General features: G+C 59.7%; 3 protein-coding genes and 1 pseudogene across 6 annotated transcripts; 2 read left to right on the top strand and 2 right to left on the bottom strand.

Annotated features, from left to right (window-relative positions):
* The first annotated feature begins 145 nt into the window (after positions 1 to 145).
* Positions 146 to 1,279, top strand: ORMDL2 (ORMDL sphingolipid biosynthesis regulator 2). 2 transcript variants are annotated; one of them, XM_062630555.1, is made up of 4 exons: positions 186 to 220; positions 255 to 457; positions 547 to 698; positions 1,026 to 1,279. In XM_062630555.1, exons 2-4 carry the CDS (start codon positions 284 to 286, stop codon positions 1,159 to 1,161), a joined length of 462 nt encoding a protein of 153 aa, XP_062486539.1. In that variant the 5' UTR covers positions 186 to 220; positions 255 to 283; the 3' UTR covers positions 1,162 to 1,279. The 2 variants fall into 2 exon arrangements, with proteins under 2 accessions (XP_062486538.1, XP_062486539.1); XM_062630554.1 differs by having other exon boundaries at positions 146 to 457.
* A 326-nt stretch (positions 1,280 to 1,605) lies between these two features.
* Positions 1,606 to 3,947, bottom strand: DNAJC14 (DnaJ heat shock protein family (Hsp40) member C14). The gene is made up of 6 exons (XM_062630551.1): positions 2,776 to 3,947; positions 2,589 to 2,695; positions 2,386 to 2,505; positions 2,150 to 2,310; positions 1,980 to 2,073; positions 1,606 to 1,897 (listed from the first exon to the last, which is right to left on the bottom strand). The coding sequence occupies exons 1-6, from the start codon at positions 3,751 to 3,753 to the stop codon at positions 1,675 to 1,677; spliced, it is 1,683 nt and encodes a 560-aa protein (XP_062486535.1). The 5' UTR covers positions 3,754 to 3,947; the 3' UTR covers positions 1,606 to 1,674.
* A 525-nt stretch (positions 3,948 to 4,472) lies between these two features.
* Positions 4,473 to 5,902, top strand: LOC134169747 (transmembrane protein 198-like; annotated as a pseudogene).
* A 101-nt stretch (positions 5,903 to 6,003) lies between these two features.
* PYM1 (PYM homolog 1, exon junction complex associated factor) lies at positions 6,004 to 7,839 on the bottom strand. Of its 3 annotated transcripts, none has more exons than XM_062630553.1 (3): positions 7,733 to 7,839; positions 7,012 to 7,105; positions 6,004 to 6,719 (listed from the first exon to the last, which is right to left on the bottom strand). In XM_062630553.1, exons 1-3 carry the CDS (start codon positions 7,761 to 7,763, stop codon positions 6,248 to 6,250), a joined length of 597 nt encoding a protein of 198 aa, XP_062486537.1. In that variant the 5' UTR covers positions 7,764 to 7,839; the 3' UTR covers positions 6,004 to 6,247. The 3 variants fall into 3 exon arrangements, 1 of the variants encoding a protein (XP_062486537.1); XR_009967008.1 differs by having other exon boundaries at positions 6,580 to 6,719; positions 6,858 to 7,105; positions 7,733 to 7,787; XR_009967009.1 differs by having other exon boundaries at positions 6,581 to 6,719; positions 6,912 to 7,105; positions 7,733 to 7,787.
* Positions 7,840 to 14,705: the final 6,866 nt, after the last annotated feature.

Here is a 14,705-nt window from a genome sequence, read left to right as displayed (position 1 = left end):
ACGGGCACGGGCGGGGACCTGGCAACGGCCGCCGAGCTGCCGGGTGGGAGTTGGGGCCGGGAATGGGGGGTCCGGGACGAGCCGGGGGGTCCGGGGATCGGGACCGTGGGGGGCGAGGGGGGCCGGGGGGAGACACCTGGAGACCGGGACCGGGTCGGGAGTACGGAGAAAGCCGTAGCAGTGCCTGGGGCCGTACCTGTGGTCGGGGCTGCTGGACGAGGCTGGAGCCCCCCGTGTCTCCGGTGCGGGACGAGGCTGGAGCTCCCCGTGTCCCCGGTGCAGGATGAACGTAGGCGTGGCTCGCAGCGAGGTGAACCCCAACACGCGGGTGATGAACAGCAGAGGCATCTGGGTGGCCTACGGCATTTCAGTGGGCGTCCTGCACGTGGTGCTACTCAGCATCCCCTTCTTCAGCGTGCCCGTGGTCTGGACGCTCACCAACGTCATCCACAACCTGGTCAGGCCAACTCTGCCCCATCTCCCCAGGGCAGCCCCTGACTCCGGGGGCTGCCGGGGGCTCAGCATTTCCCTGCTTCACCCCCACAGGTCATGTACATGTTGCTGCATGCCGTGAAGGGAACGCCCTTCGAGACCCCAGACCAGGGCAAAGACTGGCTCCTCACGCACTGGGAGCAGATAGACTACGGAACGCAGTGCACGGCGGCACGCAAATTCCTCAGCATTTCCCCCGTGGTGCTGTGAGTGCTGCTTACCTAGGCAGGATAGTGCTGGGCGAGCCTGGGCCAAGGGCCCTTTTCCCAGCACAAGGGGGATGTTGGAAGCTATTCCCTGTGAGGGTGCTGAGGTGCTGCCCCATCCCTGGCAGTGTTCTAGGCCAGGTTGGACACAGGGGCTTGGAGCTCTAGTGGAAGGTGTCCCTTCCCGTGGCAGTGGGATGGAACTGGATGAGCTTTAAGGTCCCTTCCAACATAAACCATTGTGGGCTTCTCTGGAGCATCCAAGAAGCCCCTAATGTGTGTGGTGGAAGCAGCCTGGAGCTCACCCTGTGTCTCCTTGTGCCCCAGGTACCTCCTGACCAGCTTCTACACCAAGTATGACCCTGCACACTTCTTGGTGAACACAACCTCTTTGCTCAGCGTCCTCCTGCCCAAACTGCCCCAGTTCCATGGTGTCCGTATCTTCGGCATCAACAAGTACTGAGGCCCATGCAGGAACCCCTCCAGCTCCACTAGGTTCTGGGGAGGGTTCCTCCAGCCCAGAGCTGCTCCATGGATCCCGTTCCTCTGGTTGGAATTCAACCAAATCCATCTCAAAGGCATTTGCTACCTTTAACACCTAGTTTCCAGCCAGGACCCACTTGGACACTCACGTGGGGGCAGCACCCCTCAAATCCAGCCCCCCACATCCACCCACAGCTCCTTGCTGGGAAAGGGATGAAGGTCCCTCAAGCAGCTGAGAGGCAGGAAAAGCTAGCCTGGGCTCTGGCATTGGGAGGAGGAGAGTAACAAAGAGGGATGAGCAACTTCAAAACACTATGTGAGGGGCACTGGTGTGGCACCGGGTGTTTGTACCTCTGTCTCTGGCTGTGTGTATCCCCCCCCCCCGCCCGGTTCCCTTGGGAAGCCCTAGAGTATTTAAAAGGAATTCTAAAAAGGAAAAATAGAGCTTTGCTTATTGGAAAGAGCCCTTGGAGTGCCTGGCCCAGAGCCACCCTCAGCGCTGCAGCGGCCGACGCAGCTTCTTCCGCCTCTTGTGCCTCATGTCCCCCTTGGGTGCAGCCCCCTTGGCCTTGGGGGTACCCCCAGGAGGGGCTGCAGCTGCCGGGGGGGTGGAGGGTGGCGGGAAGGGTCCCCCCGGCCCTGAGCTGCTCTGAAAGATGCGGGTGAAGAAGTCCTGCAGGTCATCAGCCGAGGGGGTGCTGCCCTTGGGTGCACTCCTGCAGTGGGGGGGGGAAGTGGGGTTTAGGGGTGCTGCAGGTGAGGCTGGCGCACCCTCACCCAGCAGTGCAGGACACTGACCTGTGGCGCCCAGTGCCCCGTGGTCCAAAGGAGAGGTGATAAGGAACGCGGTGGGTGTCTGGGGAGATGCCCACACGCTGGCACCCTGCCCACTCTGCAGGAGGCAAGCGGGCACTGGTCACACCAGGGTGGTTGGCAGCACCACAGGCACCATACAGGGGGACACCCACCTGTGATGTCATAGATCTTCCCATCCATCATAGCAAAGTAGGTGATCTTCAGCCCCAGGAGGCTGGACTCTGCCCACAGATCACCCTCCTCGGCTGCGTGCAAGCGGCCGCACTCCGCGCAGTACCGGGCACTCAGCGGGTCCCGGTTCATCTCGAACCGCCTGTGGTTGGGATGGGTGAGGACAGGCATTGCTGGGCTTGGCCCTGGCTTCAGGTCCACCTCCCCCAGTACCCACCGGTGCTTTCCCTGGCACTTGCTGCACATCATGGTGTTCATGGCCTCGCGCAGGTCCTCCTGAAGCCGCCGCAGGAACTCACCCACCGAGCGCGGCAGCTCATGCTGTGCCATCCACTTCCTGCGCCAGGGAGGAATCAGGGCTCAGACCCGCGGCACAGAGCCAGGATACAGAAAGACCCTTCAAAATCCCCTTTTGCTCACATCTCAAACTCCCTCCGGCGCTCAGGACTGCTGACTACGTCCCAGGCTGCCTGCAGCACCTTGAATGCTGCCTCTGCCCGGGGGTGCTCATTCTTGTCTGGGTGAACCTGGCATGGAGAAAGTGGGAACCTCAACACTGCAGCCCCAGGTGGGGGCACAGAGACACCCCCACCCCGGTCCCACTCACCAGCACGGCCAGGCGGCGATAGGCCCTCCTCAGCTCGGTGTCCGACGCTGTCACCTCCACGCCCAGCACGTGGAAGGGGTTCAGCTCCTCCTCGGGCACCTCGGCCATGGCCAGCAGCCGGGTCACCTCCTCGCCGCGGTCCTCGGGCGCCGCAATCCCCGTCTCACCCGCGGCTCCCGCCCAAGGGGGACCCCGGCACGGCCTCAACCAGACCCAGAGCAGCCCCCACGTCCTGCGGAGCGCGGCCACGTCCAGGAGCCGGCTACCAGCTGCGCACTGGAGCGCGGCGGCGCCGGCGCGGCCGCAGAGCCGCAGGCAACCCAGTAGCAGCATGAGCAGCAGCAGCAGGAGCGCCAGGAGCATCCAGAGCAGGCGGAGGCCGAGCCGTGCCGCGGCGCGCAGGCACCGCGCTGCCCGCAAGGACCCGCTCCGGGCGCGCTGCCCTACGGCGCGGCCCCAGCCCCGCACCGAGCCCGGCTCCACGGCTCTGAGGCGGCAGCAGGAGCAAAGCAGCCGGCCCCTGGCCTCCGCCGCCAGCCTGCGGGCCTGGAGCAGCGGCTCCCGCCACCCAGCCGCGGCCTCGGCCCCGCGGCTCCTCCTCCGCGGCGGCTGCGGCCGCTTCCCCTCCCGCCTGCTCCCCTCCTCCTTCTCCTTGAGCGCCGCGCGCTGCCGCTGCCGCCGCCGGGGACGCCGGAGCCCGTCGTCCTCCTCCTCGTCCTCCTCCTCCTCCTCGGCCGCGGCACTCGGGGCAGCGGCCGGTTCCTCCCGGCAGCAGCGCTCGGGAACTGGGTCGTGCTCGCAGTCCCCGTCCTCCTCCTCCTCCCGGCCGGCAGCCGCTGCCCACCCGCAGCTCCCGTTCCAGCCCGCCCTGTCCCAGCCGCGGCGGCCACCGGTGACCCCCTGCTCCTGAAGGCTCCCACCGGAGCCGTCGCCTCCTTCAGCCGCCACCGCCGCTTCCCGATGCCGCGGCTGCTCCATCCCGGCGGCCCCACTGGCCCCGGACGGGCTTAAGTCACAGCCATGTCCTGAAGGGCCAGAGCGGGGTCAGCGCCGACAGAGCGGCCCCGGGACCCCCGACCGGCCCTGAGCACCCCCCGTTGCCACTGCCCCCCCAAGGGCCGGTGCTCGGGCCCCACTTCAGGACCTGTGGGAAGATCCGGGTCTCACCGTGCCGGTACGGGCGGGGGGGGGGGGGGTCCGCCACCTCCCCCCCCCGGTTTGCGTCCTGCAGCACTTCCGCCTTCCGCCACGGCCCACTCCCAGAGCCGGGGCCTGGAGCCGGAGCGTACCCGCTCCTAACCCCGCCCCTTAAAGGGGCAGCACCGTGTCCCCCCCCGTAACCGCGGGAGGGGCCCATCCCGCTCTCGGGGGTCCCGGTCCCGCCCCCGCCCCACCGCGACCCCCGTGGCCGGCAGCGAGCGGGTGAGTCCCGGGGAGGGTGGGCACCGAGCGGGGATCCCCGTCCGGCCCCCCCCCCCCCCCCAATGCCCCCGGTGTGGTGTCCCCCAGAGCTCCCGGTTTCCCTCCCGGTGCTCCTGTTCCCAGCGCTCCCACCTCCCCTGCCCCAGGGGCTCGCACTTTCCCCCAGATGTTCTCCCCAGGAGGCGCTGCCAGATGTGGGTGCGGGGAGGAAGGGCTGAGTACCGGGGGAGGTCACTGGGGGCTCACAGACACCCATTCCCCCCCAGGCCCAGGTCATGGACCCCGGCCCCTACCTTGTGCCCTGCTGCACCCTGGAGCCGCGGCCCCACTAAGAACTGGTCCCCACTGTTCCCTGTGCTTGGAGTGCTCCTGGGGCTCGTGTGCGGCTGTTTCGGTGAGTGCCGGGGGGCAGAGCTGGGGGTGGAGCTGGGGCTCACTTGGGGGGAAACACAAGCCCATGGAGGGGGTTGTGCTGGGGCACAGGGGGGACAAAGGTGTTCTGGGGGACACAGCCAGGAGGGGTGGCACGGGGACAGTGCAGGGCACGGGCATGGCAGCACCAGTGACTGTCTTATGCCGGTGCCAGGCTACCGCTGCTTCAGGGCCATCATGTTCCTCTCAGGGCTGGTGTTCAGCACCGCTGTCAACTTCATGCTGTGCTACGGGCAGTGGGTGCTGGGGATGCTGCTGGGGCCGTCAGCAAGCGCAGGTATCGCGCCGCCCATCGGGCTGCTCACTGCGCTGCTGTGCAGCATTGGGCTCTTCATCATGGGGCTGCTGCTGGCCGCAGCCACACTGGCCATGGCCGCACCGGTGCTGCTGCCGAGCTCCTGGGTGCCGCTGAGCATGGCACTGATGCTCCTCTGCGTGCTCCAGGTGCTGCGCTGGATCAAGGGGGCTACTGTGGTGGCCACAGTGGCACTGGGAGCCGCCGCTGTCCTGGTGGGTGCTGATTACTTTGTGGAGGCGCTGGTGCTGTTTGTGTGTGAGCAGCTGCGGTGAGCACTGGCGCGGTGCTGGATGGGCTGGGCCCTACTGGGAGGCTGGGCCCTGCTCCAGTGCTGCTCCAGTGGAGGATCATGGCCCGTGGCTGCGCACTTAGCACCAGTGAGTGGGGGAACACAAGGAGCACATGCTGCCCATGGGGCCTGTGAGGGGACGGGCAACGTGACAGTGGGATGGGAACAGGATGGGGAAGGGACTGGGATGGGATGAGGATAAGGCTGGGATTTTGACGATGATGAGGTCAGGATGGGGAAGGAACTGGGATGTGGATGGGATAGGGATGGGAATTGGGATGGGGACCCACTGGGGCTCGATTCATTCCCACAGCCCCCTGCAGCTCTTGGCAGCAGCAGCTCCTGTGGCAGAAAGAGACTGAGAGTCAGATGAACCCGACTCCCTCTGAGGACCCCCACGTGTGGCACACAGCCGCCAGTGAGCCTGTGCTTGGTGGGCTGAGCAGGGCCTGCAGGGGACGATCCCCCCACGTGCCTTCTCCTTTAAATACGCAAATGAGGTGCTATATTTCCCACCCTAATCACGTCCTGGTCATGGTGTGGGCAGGGCTTCAGGGACCCTTCCCATAGGGCAAATCCCCAGCCCTCCCTAGTGCTGCCTGCCCCATAACCTGCCTCCCCCTACCAAAAACTCCTTCAAAACAAAGCCCCACTTCTATTTTTGTAAGACCTACCCAAACACTGCCATGGGACCAACCCCTCCAGTTCCCCCCAAAGCCTCAACCCTATGCTGGGGGGTCTTACCCTGCCATGGGGCTCCCAAAGGACAACCCCATGGACCAGGAGCTGCTGACGCTGGGGCTCTGCTGGGTTTATTGTCACCGGGGTTTGAAACAAGGCCGGGACAAGGCCACGACACGGAACATGAAGGGCTGGGCAGGGAGGGGGCCACACAATGAGACCCCCCCAATAAAATAAAACAGGAAATAAAAAAGAAGAGGGATAAAGGGAGAAGCGTCCAAGCGCTGCTGCGTTCCCAACAGTGGGAACAACCATTCCAATACCCCCCCCACACCCCCTGATTCCCCCCCTTATGAGTCCCTCTCCAGGCCCCGCAGTTCCTCCTCCAGCGTTTTCCTCCGGCTCAGCTTCTCAAGCTGCTCGCGGGTGGGATTTGGGACCTCACCAGCGTCCAGGCGCTGCTGCAGTTCCTCTACCTGCCGCAACTTCTTCCGCAGGTTCTTCAGCCTCCGGCTCCTCTCTGAGGCCGGAGCATCACCGGGGCTGGTGCCAGGGCTCATGATGGGGCTGGTGGCGCCACAGCCGGGCAGCGGCTCCGACAGTGCCGAGCGCTCCAGTGCCTGAATCAGTTCATCCGTGTCCCGCTCCCCCTTTTCCTGCTGCTGCTTCCTCTTCTCCTTCCGTTTCAAGTTCCGTTTGGCTGCCTTGGACAGTCCTGTGTCGCCAGGCTCTGCTTTCCCGGGTGCTGCTGCTGCCTCTGGGTTCAGCCCTGGTGGCAGCTCGGGTTTGCTCCGGAAGAACTTGACATATTTGTTTTCGTACCTGCATGGGGGGAAGAGCCTGTGAAGGCTCTGTGTGGCCCCCACAGTGGTGCCACAAACCCCTGGTCCCAGGAGCCAGCCCCATGCCACCGGTGAAGCCTCTCCAAAGCTCCGTGCCCGCAGGGGGATCAATACGTACCGGGCAGGACACGGTTATGGGACAGGGGTGAGGGGGTCGGAATCGCACGGGCACCTGGAAAGAGACTTGGAGCTCAAGATGTCACCGGGGATGGAGGGAACGGGATGGGACGTGGCCCACGCGTGGCACCGGGGACACGGACACCCTCACTTACACCGGCACCTCCTCCTGTGGCACGTAACCGGCCTTCACCCGCCGCTGCTTCCGCCACGTCCCGTCTGGGCGCTGTGTCGAGGCAATGTACTTCCCTGTGGGGTACCACACAGTCAGCCCCGGATATGGGGCATCCAACAAGGGCCCTGGGACACCCCACGGACACCATGGGGCATCCCACAGACCCACAAGGGCCCTGAGACACCCCGAAGGAACCCCCTGGTCTGCGGGGCCCCCCATGGACAGCAAAAGACACCCTACAAGACAACCTACACACCCCATGGGACACCCTACGGAACCCAAGGGGGCTTTGCGGCCCCCCACGAGTCCCACGGGACCCCACGAGGACCGGGGCGAGGGAGCACGAGGCTGCACTGACCCATCCCCACAACTACGGGGGAGGTGCCCCATAGCGAGCGGCAGTGGGGGGGGCTGGAGTGCCGACAGAACCCCACAGACAGTGTAGGCAGCCTCCGCCAAAGGGGCCGGGGCATGCCCCACAAGGACCGCGGGTGGGCGCTGCCCTATGGAGCGGGGGGGGGGCCGCCCATGCCACAGCTCCCGGTCCGGTCCCTCAGCGCCGGGTCCGCCCCAAAGCGCCGGGTCCTGCCCAACAGCCCCGGGCCGTGCCCCACAGCGCCAGGCCCTGCCCCATACCCCGCGTCCTGCCCCATAGCCCGCGTCCTGCCCCACAGCGCCGGATCCGGCCGCGCCGCACTCACCGGTCTCATCAGTCACATAGGGAGTCGCCATCTTGCGAGCACGACACACTTCCGGCCTGCAGGCCCCGCCCCGGACGTTATTGGCGGCTGTAGGGCGTGGCCTCGAAGGGGCGTGGCTCACCCTTGGGGTTAATCAAAGGAGGCGGAGCTAATTAGGGTCAATTAAAGGGGCGGAGCTAATTGGGGTTAATTATAGTGGGGTTTCAGTCAGGTCTCATCTTCGCGTTTGCTCCAGCCATGGGAGGCACCGCAGGCTTCAGCCAGGTCTGGCGCCACTTCACTTTGGCTTCCCTGCACCGTGCCCCTCTGGGTCCTAAAGCTCGACCACAGGAGATCAAATCCCACACTGGAGTGGCCTTGGGGAGACCATCTTCCCTGTATTCCATCTAACTCTTGCCTCTAGTACTTTAAAGCCATTCCCCTTGTCCTGTCCCTCCATTCCTTACCTAAAGCCCCTCTCCAGGTTTCCTGCAGCTCCTTTAGGCACTGGGAGCTGCTTTGAGATATCCCCTTCAGGAGCCTTCTCTTCCCCAGGCCGACCCAGCACAGCTCAGCCTGGCTCCAGAGCAGAGCTGCTCCTGATCATCTCTGCGGCCTTCTCTGGCATCACTCTAGCTGCTCTATCTTCTGAGGAGCTCTTGGGCACCCCAAACCCCACCCCTAAAGTTGGTGGAACTTGCAGAGTTCACACTGTGGAATAGTCCTACCTTCCCAGGACTGTTGGCGATGAGGCAGAGCAGAGGTGGGGATGTTAAGGGGGGTGACACAACATTAGGGACACCCAAAACCACCCGAAAGACCTTTTCTGCTTTAAAATGAGGCTTTTTTAAAACCTTTTAATGATTTTTATTTTTGCTGTACAATGCGGGTTTTAAAATGAAGATTTTTGCCTTAAAATGATTTTTTTTTTTTGCAGTAAAATTAAGACCAGTCAGAACATGATCATCGTGATCACTATGGGGTCTCTATGAGTCTCTATCTATTGCTATGCGCCTCTGTGGGCCTGTGGGGCTCTGTGAGCTTTTCTGGCTCGCTATTGGGCATCTAAAAATTTTTTTTTTACTAAAAAGAACTGAAAAGCAAAGAAATCTGAAGAAAAAAATTAATAAAAACCCAAATCAATAAAGACATAAAGACAATAAAAAGCAAAAGAGAATAATGTGTTTCTAAATTATTACAAAGCAAATAAAAAAGGAATAGGTGTGAGCAAGCCTGAATGAATCTTGAATAAAAGTGACTGAAAGTTCATAAAAATGAATGAAAGCCAATAAAAAAATCAATTGGTATTGTGGTACTTACGGGGTGCGATGGGGTAGTGGGGGCCCTATGGGGCACTTGGGGACCCCTCACAGGGCTCTTGGGCATCTCTATAGGGCACCATGCCATTGAGGATGCTGATGATGTCATCTCAGTCCCAGTGACATCATGACACCATAAATCAATAGATGCCATGGGGTGCGTGTTGTGCATGTGTAGGAACTATGGGGCATTGAGGAGTGGGCCTATGTAGTGCTATCTGACAGTGCATGGTAGCACAGCGAAGTATGAGGCTCACTATTGATGATCTTCTGGCCTCTGCACTGGATCACGATCAGATAACTAAAAAAAAAAAAAAGTTACCGAAGAGCCAGGAGGGAAAGCATGTGCTGGGCATCTTCAGCACACAGTGAGCTTTGCAACGGTGTCACCATCATTGCTACCGCTCCTTGATTTCATACCTAAAAGTGCATTTGAATGCAAATTGCTCTCCTTTCACACCTAAAAGTCCATTTGAATCCCGTATCTCTGTTGCCAACTCTCGGCTGCTCAGCAGCACAGCGAGTAGAGCATGAACATTTGGCCTCTGCTCCCATGCCCAGCAGACAGTCAGCTTTGCAATAGTGCACAGCCTCTCCGAGGTTACCCGGCAGCACAGAAAGTAGAGCATGAACGTGTGGCCTCTGCTCCCACAGCCAAAGAGCCAGGAGTTAAATCTGCTGCTGGGAATCTTCAGCACACAGTGAGCTTTTCAAGGGTGTCACCATCATTGCAGTTGCTCCTAGGTTTCATTGTCTTTGAATGCACCCTCTCCGGACCTCGCTTTCCCAAGTCCATTTGAATGCAACTCTCCAATGCTTGCTCTCAGCAGCACAGTGAGTAGAGCACGAACGTCTGGCCTCTGCTCCCACAGCCGAAGAGCCATGAGGGAAAGCATGTGCTGGCATCTTCAGCACACCGTCCGCTTGGCAACGATGTCACCATCATTGCTGTCGCTCCTTGCTTTCATACCTAAAAGTCCATTTGAATGCAACCTCTCCAAAGCTTGCTCTCGGCTGCCCAGCAGCACAGCGAGTAGAGCACAAACGTCTGGCCTCTGCTCCCAGAGCCGAAGAGCCAGGAGGGAAAGCATGTGCTGGGCATCTTCAGCACACAGTCAGCTTTGCAACGGTGTCACCATCATTGCTGTCGCTCCTCACTTTCATACCTAAAAGTGCATTTGAATGTACCATCTCCGGAGCTTGCTCTCGGCTGCCCAGGAGCACAGCGATTAGAGCACGAACGTCTGGCCTCTGCTCCCAGAGCCGAAGAGCCAGGAGGGAAAGCATGTGCTGGGCATCTTCAGCACACAGTCAGCTTTGCAACGGTGTCACCATCATTGCTGTCGCTCCTCGATTTCATACCTAAAAGTGCATTTGAATGCAACCTCTCCGGAGCTTGCTCTCGGCTGCCCAGGGGCACAGCGATTAGAGCACGAACGTCTGGCCTCTGCTCCCAGAGCCGAAGAGCCAGGAGGGAAAGCATGTGCTGGGCATCTTCAGCACACAGTCAGCTTTGCAACGGTGCCTCCATCATTGCTGTCGCTCCTCGGTTTCATACCTAGAAGTGCATTTCAATGCACGCTCTCCCCAGCTTGCTCTCGGCTGCCCAGGCGCACAGCGATTAGAGCACGAACGTCTGGCCTCTGCTCCCAGAGCCGAAGAGCCAGGAGGGAAAGCATGTGCTGGGCACCTTCAGCACACAGTCAGCTTTGCAACGGTGTCACCATCATTGCTGTCGCTCCTCGGTTTCATACCTAAAAGTGCATTTGAATGCAACTTCTCCTGAGATGGCTCTCGGCTGCCCAGCAGCACAGCGAGTAGAGCACGAACGTCTGGCCTCTGCTCCCAGAGCCGAAGAGCCAGGAGGGAAAGCATGTGCTGGGCATCTTCAGCACACAGTCAGCTTTGCAACGGTGTCACCATCATTGCTGTCGCTCCTCGGTTTCATACCTAAAAGTGCATTTGAATGCAACTTCTCTGGAGCTTGCTCTCGGCTGCCCAGCAGCACAGTGAGTAGAGCACGAACGTCTGGCCTCTGCTTCCAGAGCCGAAGAGCCAGGAGGGAAAGCATGTGCTGGGCATCTTCAGCACACAGTCAGCTTTGCAACGGTGTCACCATCATTGCTGTCGCTCCTCGGTTTCATACCTAAAAGTGCATTTGAATGCAACTTCTCCGGAGCTTCCTCTCGGGTGCCCAGGAGCACAGCGAGTAGTGCACGAATGTCTGGCCTCTGCTCCTAGGGCCGAAGAGCCAGCAGGGAAAGCATTTGCTGGGCATCTTCAGCACACAGTCAGCTTTGCAACGGTGCCTCCATCATTGCTGTCGCTCCTCACTTTCATACCTAGAAGTCCATTTGAATCCAACCTCTCTGGTGGTTTCTCTTGGCTGCCCAGCAGCACAGCGAGTAGAGCACGAACGTCTGGCCTCTGCTCCCAGAGCCGAAGAGCCAGGAGGGAAAGCATGTGCTGGGCACCTTCAGCACACAGTCAGCTTTGCAACGGTGCCTGCATCATTGCTGTCGCTGCTCACTGTCACACATGAAAGTGCGTTTGAATGCAACTTCTCTGGAGGTTGCTCTCGGGTGCCCAGCAGCACAGCGAGGAGAGCACGAACGTTTGGCCTCTGCTCCCAGAGCCGAAGAGCCAGGAGGGAAAGCATGTGCTGGGCATCTTCAGCACACAGTCAGCTTTGCAACGGTGTCACCATCATTGCTGTCGCTCCTCGGTTTCATACCTAAAAGTGCATTTGAATGCAACCTCTCCGGAGCTTGCTCTCGGCTGCCCAGGAGCACTGCGATTAGAGCACGAATGTGTGGCCTCTTCTCCCAGAGCCGAAGAGGCAGGAAAGAAAGCATGTGCTGGGCATCTTCAGCACACAGTCAGTTTTGGAACGGTGTCACTATTATTGCTGTCGCTCCTCGGTTTCATACCTAAAAGTGCATTTGAATGCAACCTCTCTGGAGCTTGCTCTCGGCGGCCCAGCAGCACAGCGATTAGAGCACGAATGTCTGGCCTCTGCTCCCAGAGCCGAAGAGCCAGGAGGGAAAGCATGTGCTGGGCAACTTCAGCACGCAGTCAGCTTTGCAACGGTGTCACCATCATTGCTGTCGCTCCTCTCTTTCACACCTAGAAGTCCATTTGAATCCAACCTCTCTGGTGGTTTCTCTTGGCTGCCCAGCAGCACAGCGAGTAGAGCACGAACGTCTGGCCTCTGCTCCCAGAGCCGAAGAGCCAGCAGGGAAAGCATGTGCTGGGCATCTTCAGCACACAGTCAGCTTTGCAACGGTGTCACCATCATTGCTGTCGCTCCTCGGTTTCATACCTAAAAGTGCATTTGAATGCAACCTCTCCAGAGCTTGCTCTCGGCTGCCCAGTAGCACAGCGATTAGAGCACGAACGTGTGGCCTCTTCTCCCAGAGCCGAAGAGCCTGGAGGAAAGCATGTGCTGGGCATCTTCAGCACACAGTCAGCTTTGCAACGCACCACATTGCTCGCTCCTCATTTCATTAAAAGTGCAACGGTGCCCAGCACACAGTCAGCTTTGCACAGTGTGAGTAGCAGCCCATCATTGCTGTGCTGGGCACCTTCAGCACACAGTCAGCTTTGCAACGGTGTCCTCCATCATTGCTGTCATACCTAAAAGTGCATTTGAATGCAACCTCTCCGGAGCTTCTCTCGGCTGCCCAGGAGCACAGCGATTACTGCACGAACGTCTGGCCTCTGCTCCCAGAGCCGAATAATCAGGAGGGAAAGCATGTGCTGGGCATCTTCAGCACACAGTCAGCTTTGCAACCGTGTCACCATCATTGCTGTCGCTCCTCGGTTTCATACCTAAAAGTGCATTTGAATGCAACTTCTCCGGACTGCTTCCTCTCGGCTGCCCAGCAGCACAGCGATTAGAGCACGAACGTCTGGCCTCTGCTCCCAGAGCCGAAGAGCCAGGAGGGAAAGCATGTGCTGGGCAACTTCAGCACACAGTCAGCTTTGCAACGGTGTCACCATCATTGCTGTCGCTCCTCGATTTCATACCTAAAAGTGCATTTGAATGCAACCTCTCCACTGCTTGCTCTCGGCTGCCCAGCAGCACAGCGAGTAGAGCACGAACGTCTGGCCTCTGCTCCCAGAGCCGAAGAGCCAGGAGGGAAAGCATGTGCTGGGCATCTTCAGCACACAGTCAGCTTTGCAACGGTGTCACCATCATTGCTGTCGCTCCTCGGTTTCATACCTAAAAGTGCATTTGAATGCAACCTCTCCAGAGCTTGCTCGCGGCGGCCCAGCAGCACAGCGAGTAGAGCACGAACGTCTGGCCTCTGCTCCCAGAGCCGAAGAGCCAGGAGGGAAAGCATGTGCTGGGCATCTTCAGCACACAGTCAGCTTTGCAACGGTGTCACCATCATTGCTGTCGCTCCTCGGTTTCATACCTAAAAGTGCATTTGAATGCAACCTCTCCAGAGCTTGCTCTCGGCTGCCCAGGAGCACAGCGAGTAGTGCACGAATGTCTGGCCTCTGCTCCCAGAGCCGAAGAGCCAGGAGGGAAAGCATGTGCTGGGCACCTTCAGCACACAGTCAGCTTTGCAACGGTGTCACCATCATTGCTGTCGCTCCTCACTTTCATACCTAGAAGTCCATTTGAATGTGACTTCTCTGGTGGTTGCTCTCGGCTGCCCAGGAGCACAGCGATTAGTGGACGAATGTCTGGCCTCTGCTCCCAGAGCCGAAGAGCCAGGAGGGAAAGCATGTGCTGGGCATCTTCAGCACACAGTCAGCTTTGCAACGGTGTCACCATCATTGCTGTTGCTCCTCGGTTTCATACCTAAAAGTCCATTTGAATGCAACTTCTCTGGTGGCTTGCTCTCGGCTGCCCAGGAGCACAGCGAGTAGAGCACGAACCTCTGGCCTCTGCTCCCAGAGCCGAAGAGCCAGGAGGGAAAGCATGTGCTGGGCATCTTCAGCACACAGTCAGCTTTGCAACGGTGTCACCATCATTGCTGTCGCTCCTCGGTTTCATACCTAAAAGTGCATTTGAATGCAACTCTCTCTTGCCTCAGGAGCACAGCGAAGCAGAACCAGAGCCGAAGAGCCAGGAGGGAAAGCATGTGCTGGGCATCTTCAGCACACAGTCAGCTTTGCAACGGTGTCACCATCATTGCTGTCGCTCCTCGGTTTCATACCTAAAAGTGCATTTGAATGCAACTTCTCTGGAGCTTGCTTTCGGCTGCCGAGCAGCACAGTGAGTAGAGCACGAACATCTGGCCTCTGCTAGCAGAGCCGAAGAGCCAGCAGGGAAAGCATGTGCTGGGCACCTTCAGCACACAGTCAGCTATGCAACGGTGTCACCATCATTGCTGTCGCTCCTCTGTTTCATACCTAAAAGTGCATTTGAATGCAACTTCTCCGGAGCTTCCTCTCGGGTGCCCAGGAGCACAGCGAGTAGTGCACGAACGTCTGGCCTCTGCTCCCAGAGCCGAAGAGCCAGCAGGGAAAGCATGTGCTGGGCATCTTCAGCACACAGTCAGCTTTGCAACGGTGCCTCCATCATTGCTGTCGCTCCTCACTTTCATACCTAGAAGTCCATTTGAATCCAAACTCTCTGGTGGTTTCTCTTGGCTGCCCAGCAGCACAGCGAGTAGAGCACGAACGTCTGGCCTCTGCTCCTAGGGCCGAAGAGCCAGCAG

This window comes from Pezoporus occidentalis, unplaced genomic scaffold, assembly GCF_034315485.1.
Source record: "Pezoporus occidentalis ecotype Australia unplaced genomic scaffold, CSIRO_AGI_Poc_V1 ctg357, whole genome shotgun sequence".
Lineage (NCBI taxonomy): Eukaryota > Metazoa > Chordata > Aves > Psittaciformes > Psittacidae > Pezoporus > Pezoporus occidentalis.
The sequence above is the reverse complement of the archived record's forward strand: the minus strand, read 5'-3'. Positions and strand labels throughout refer to the sequence as shown.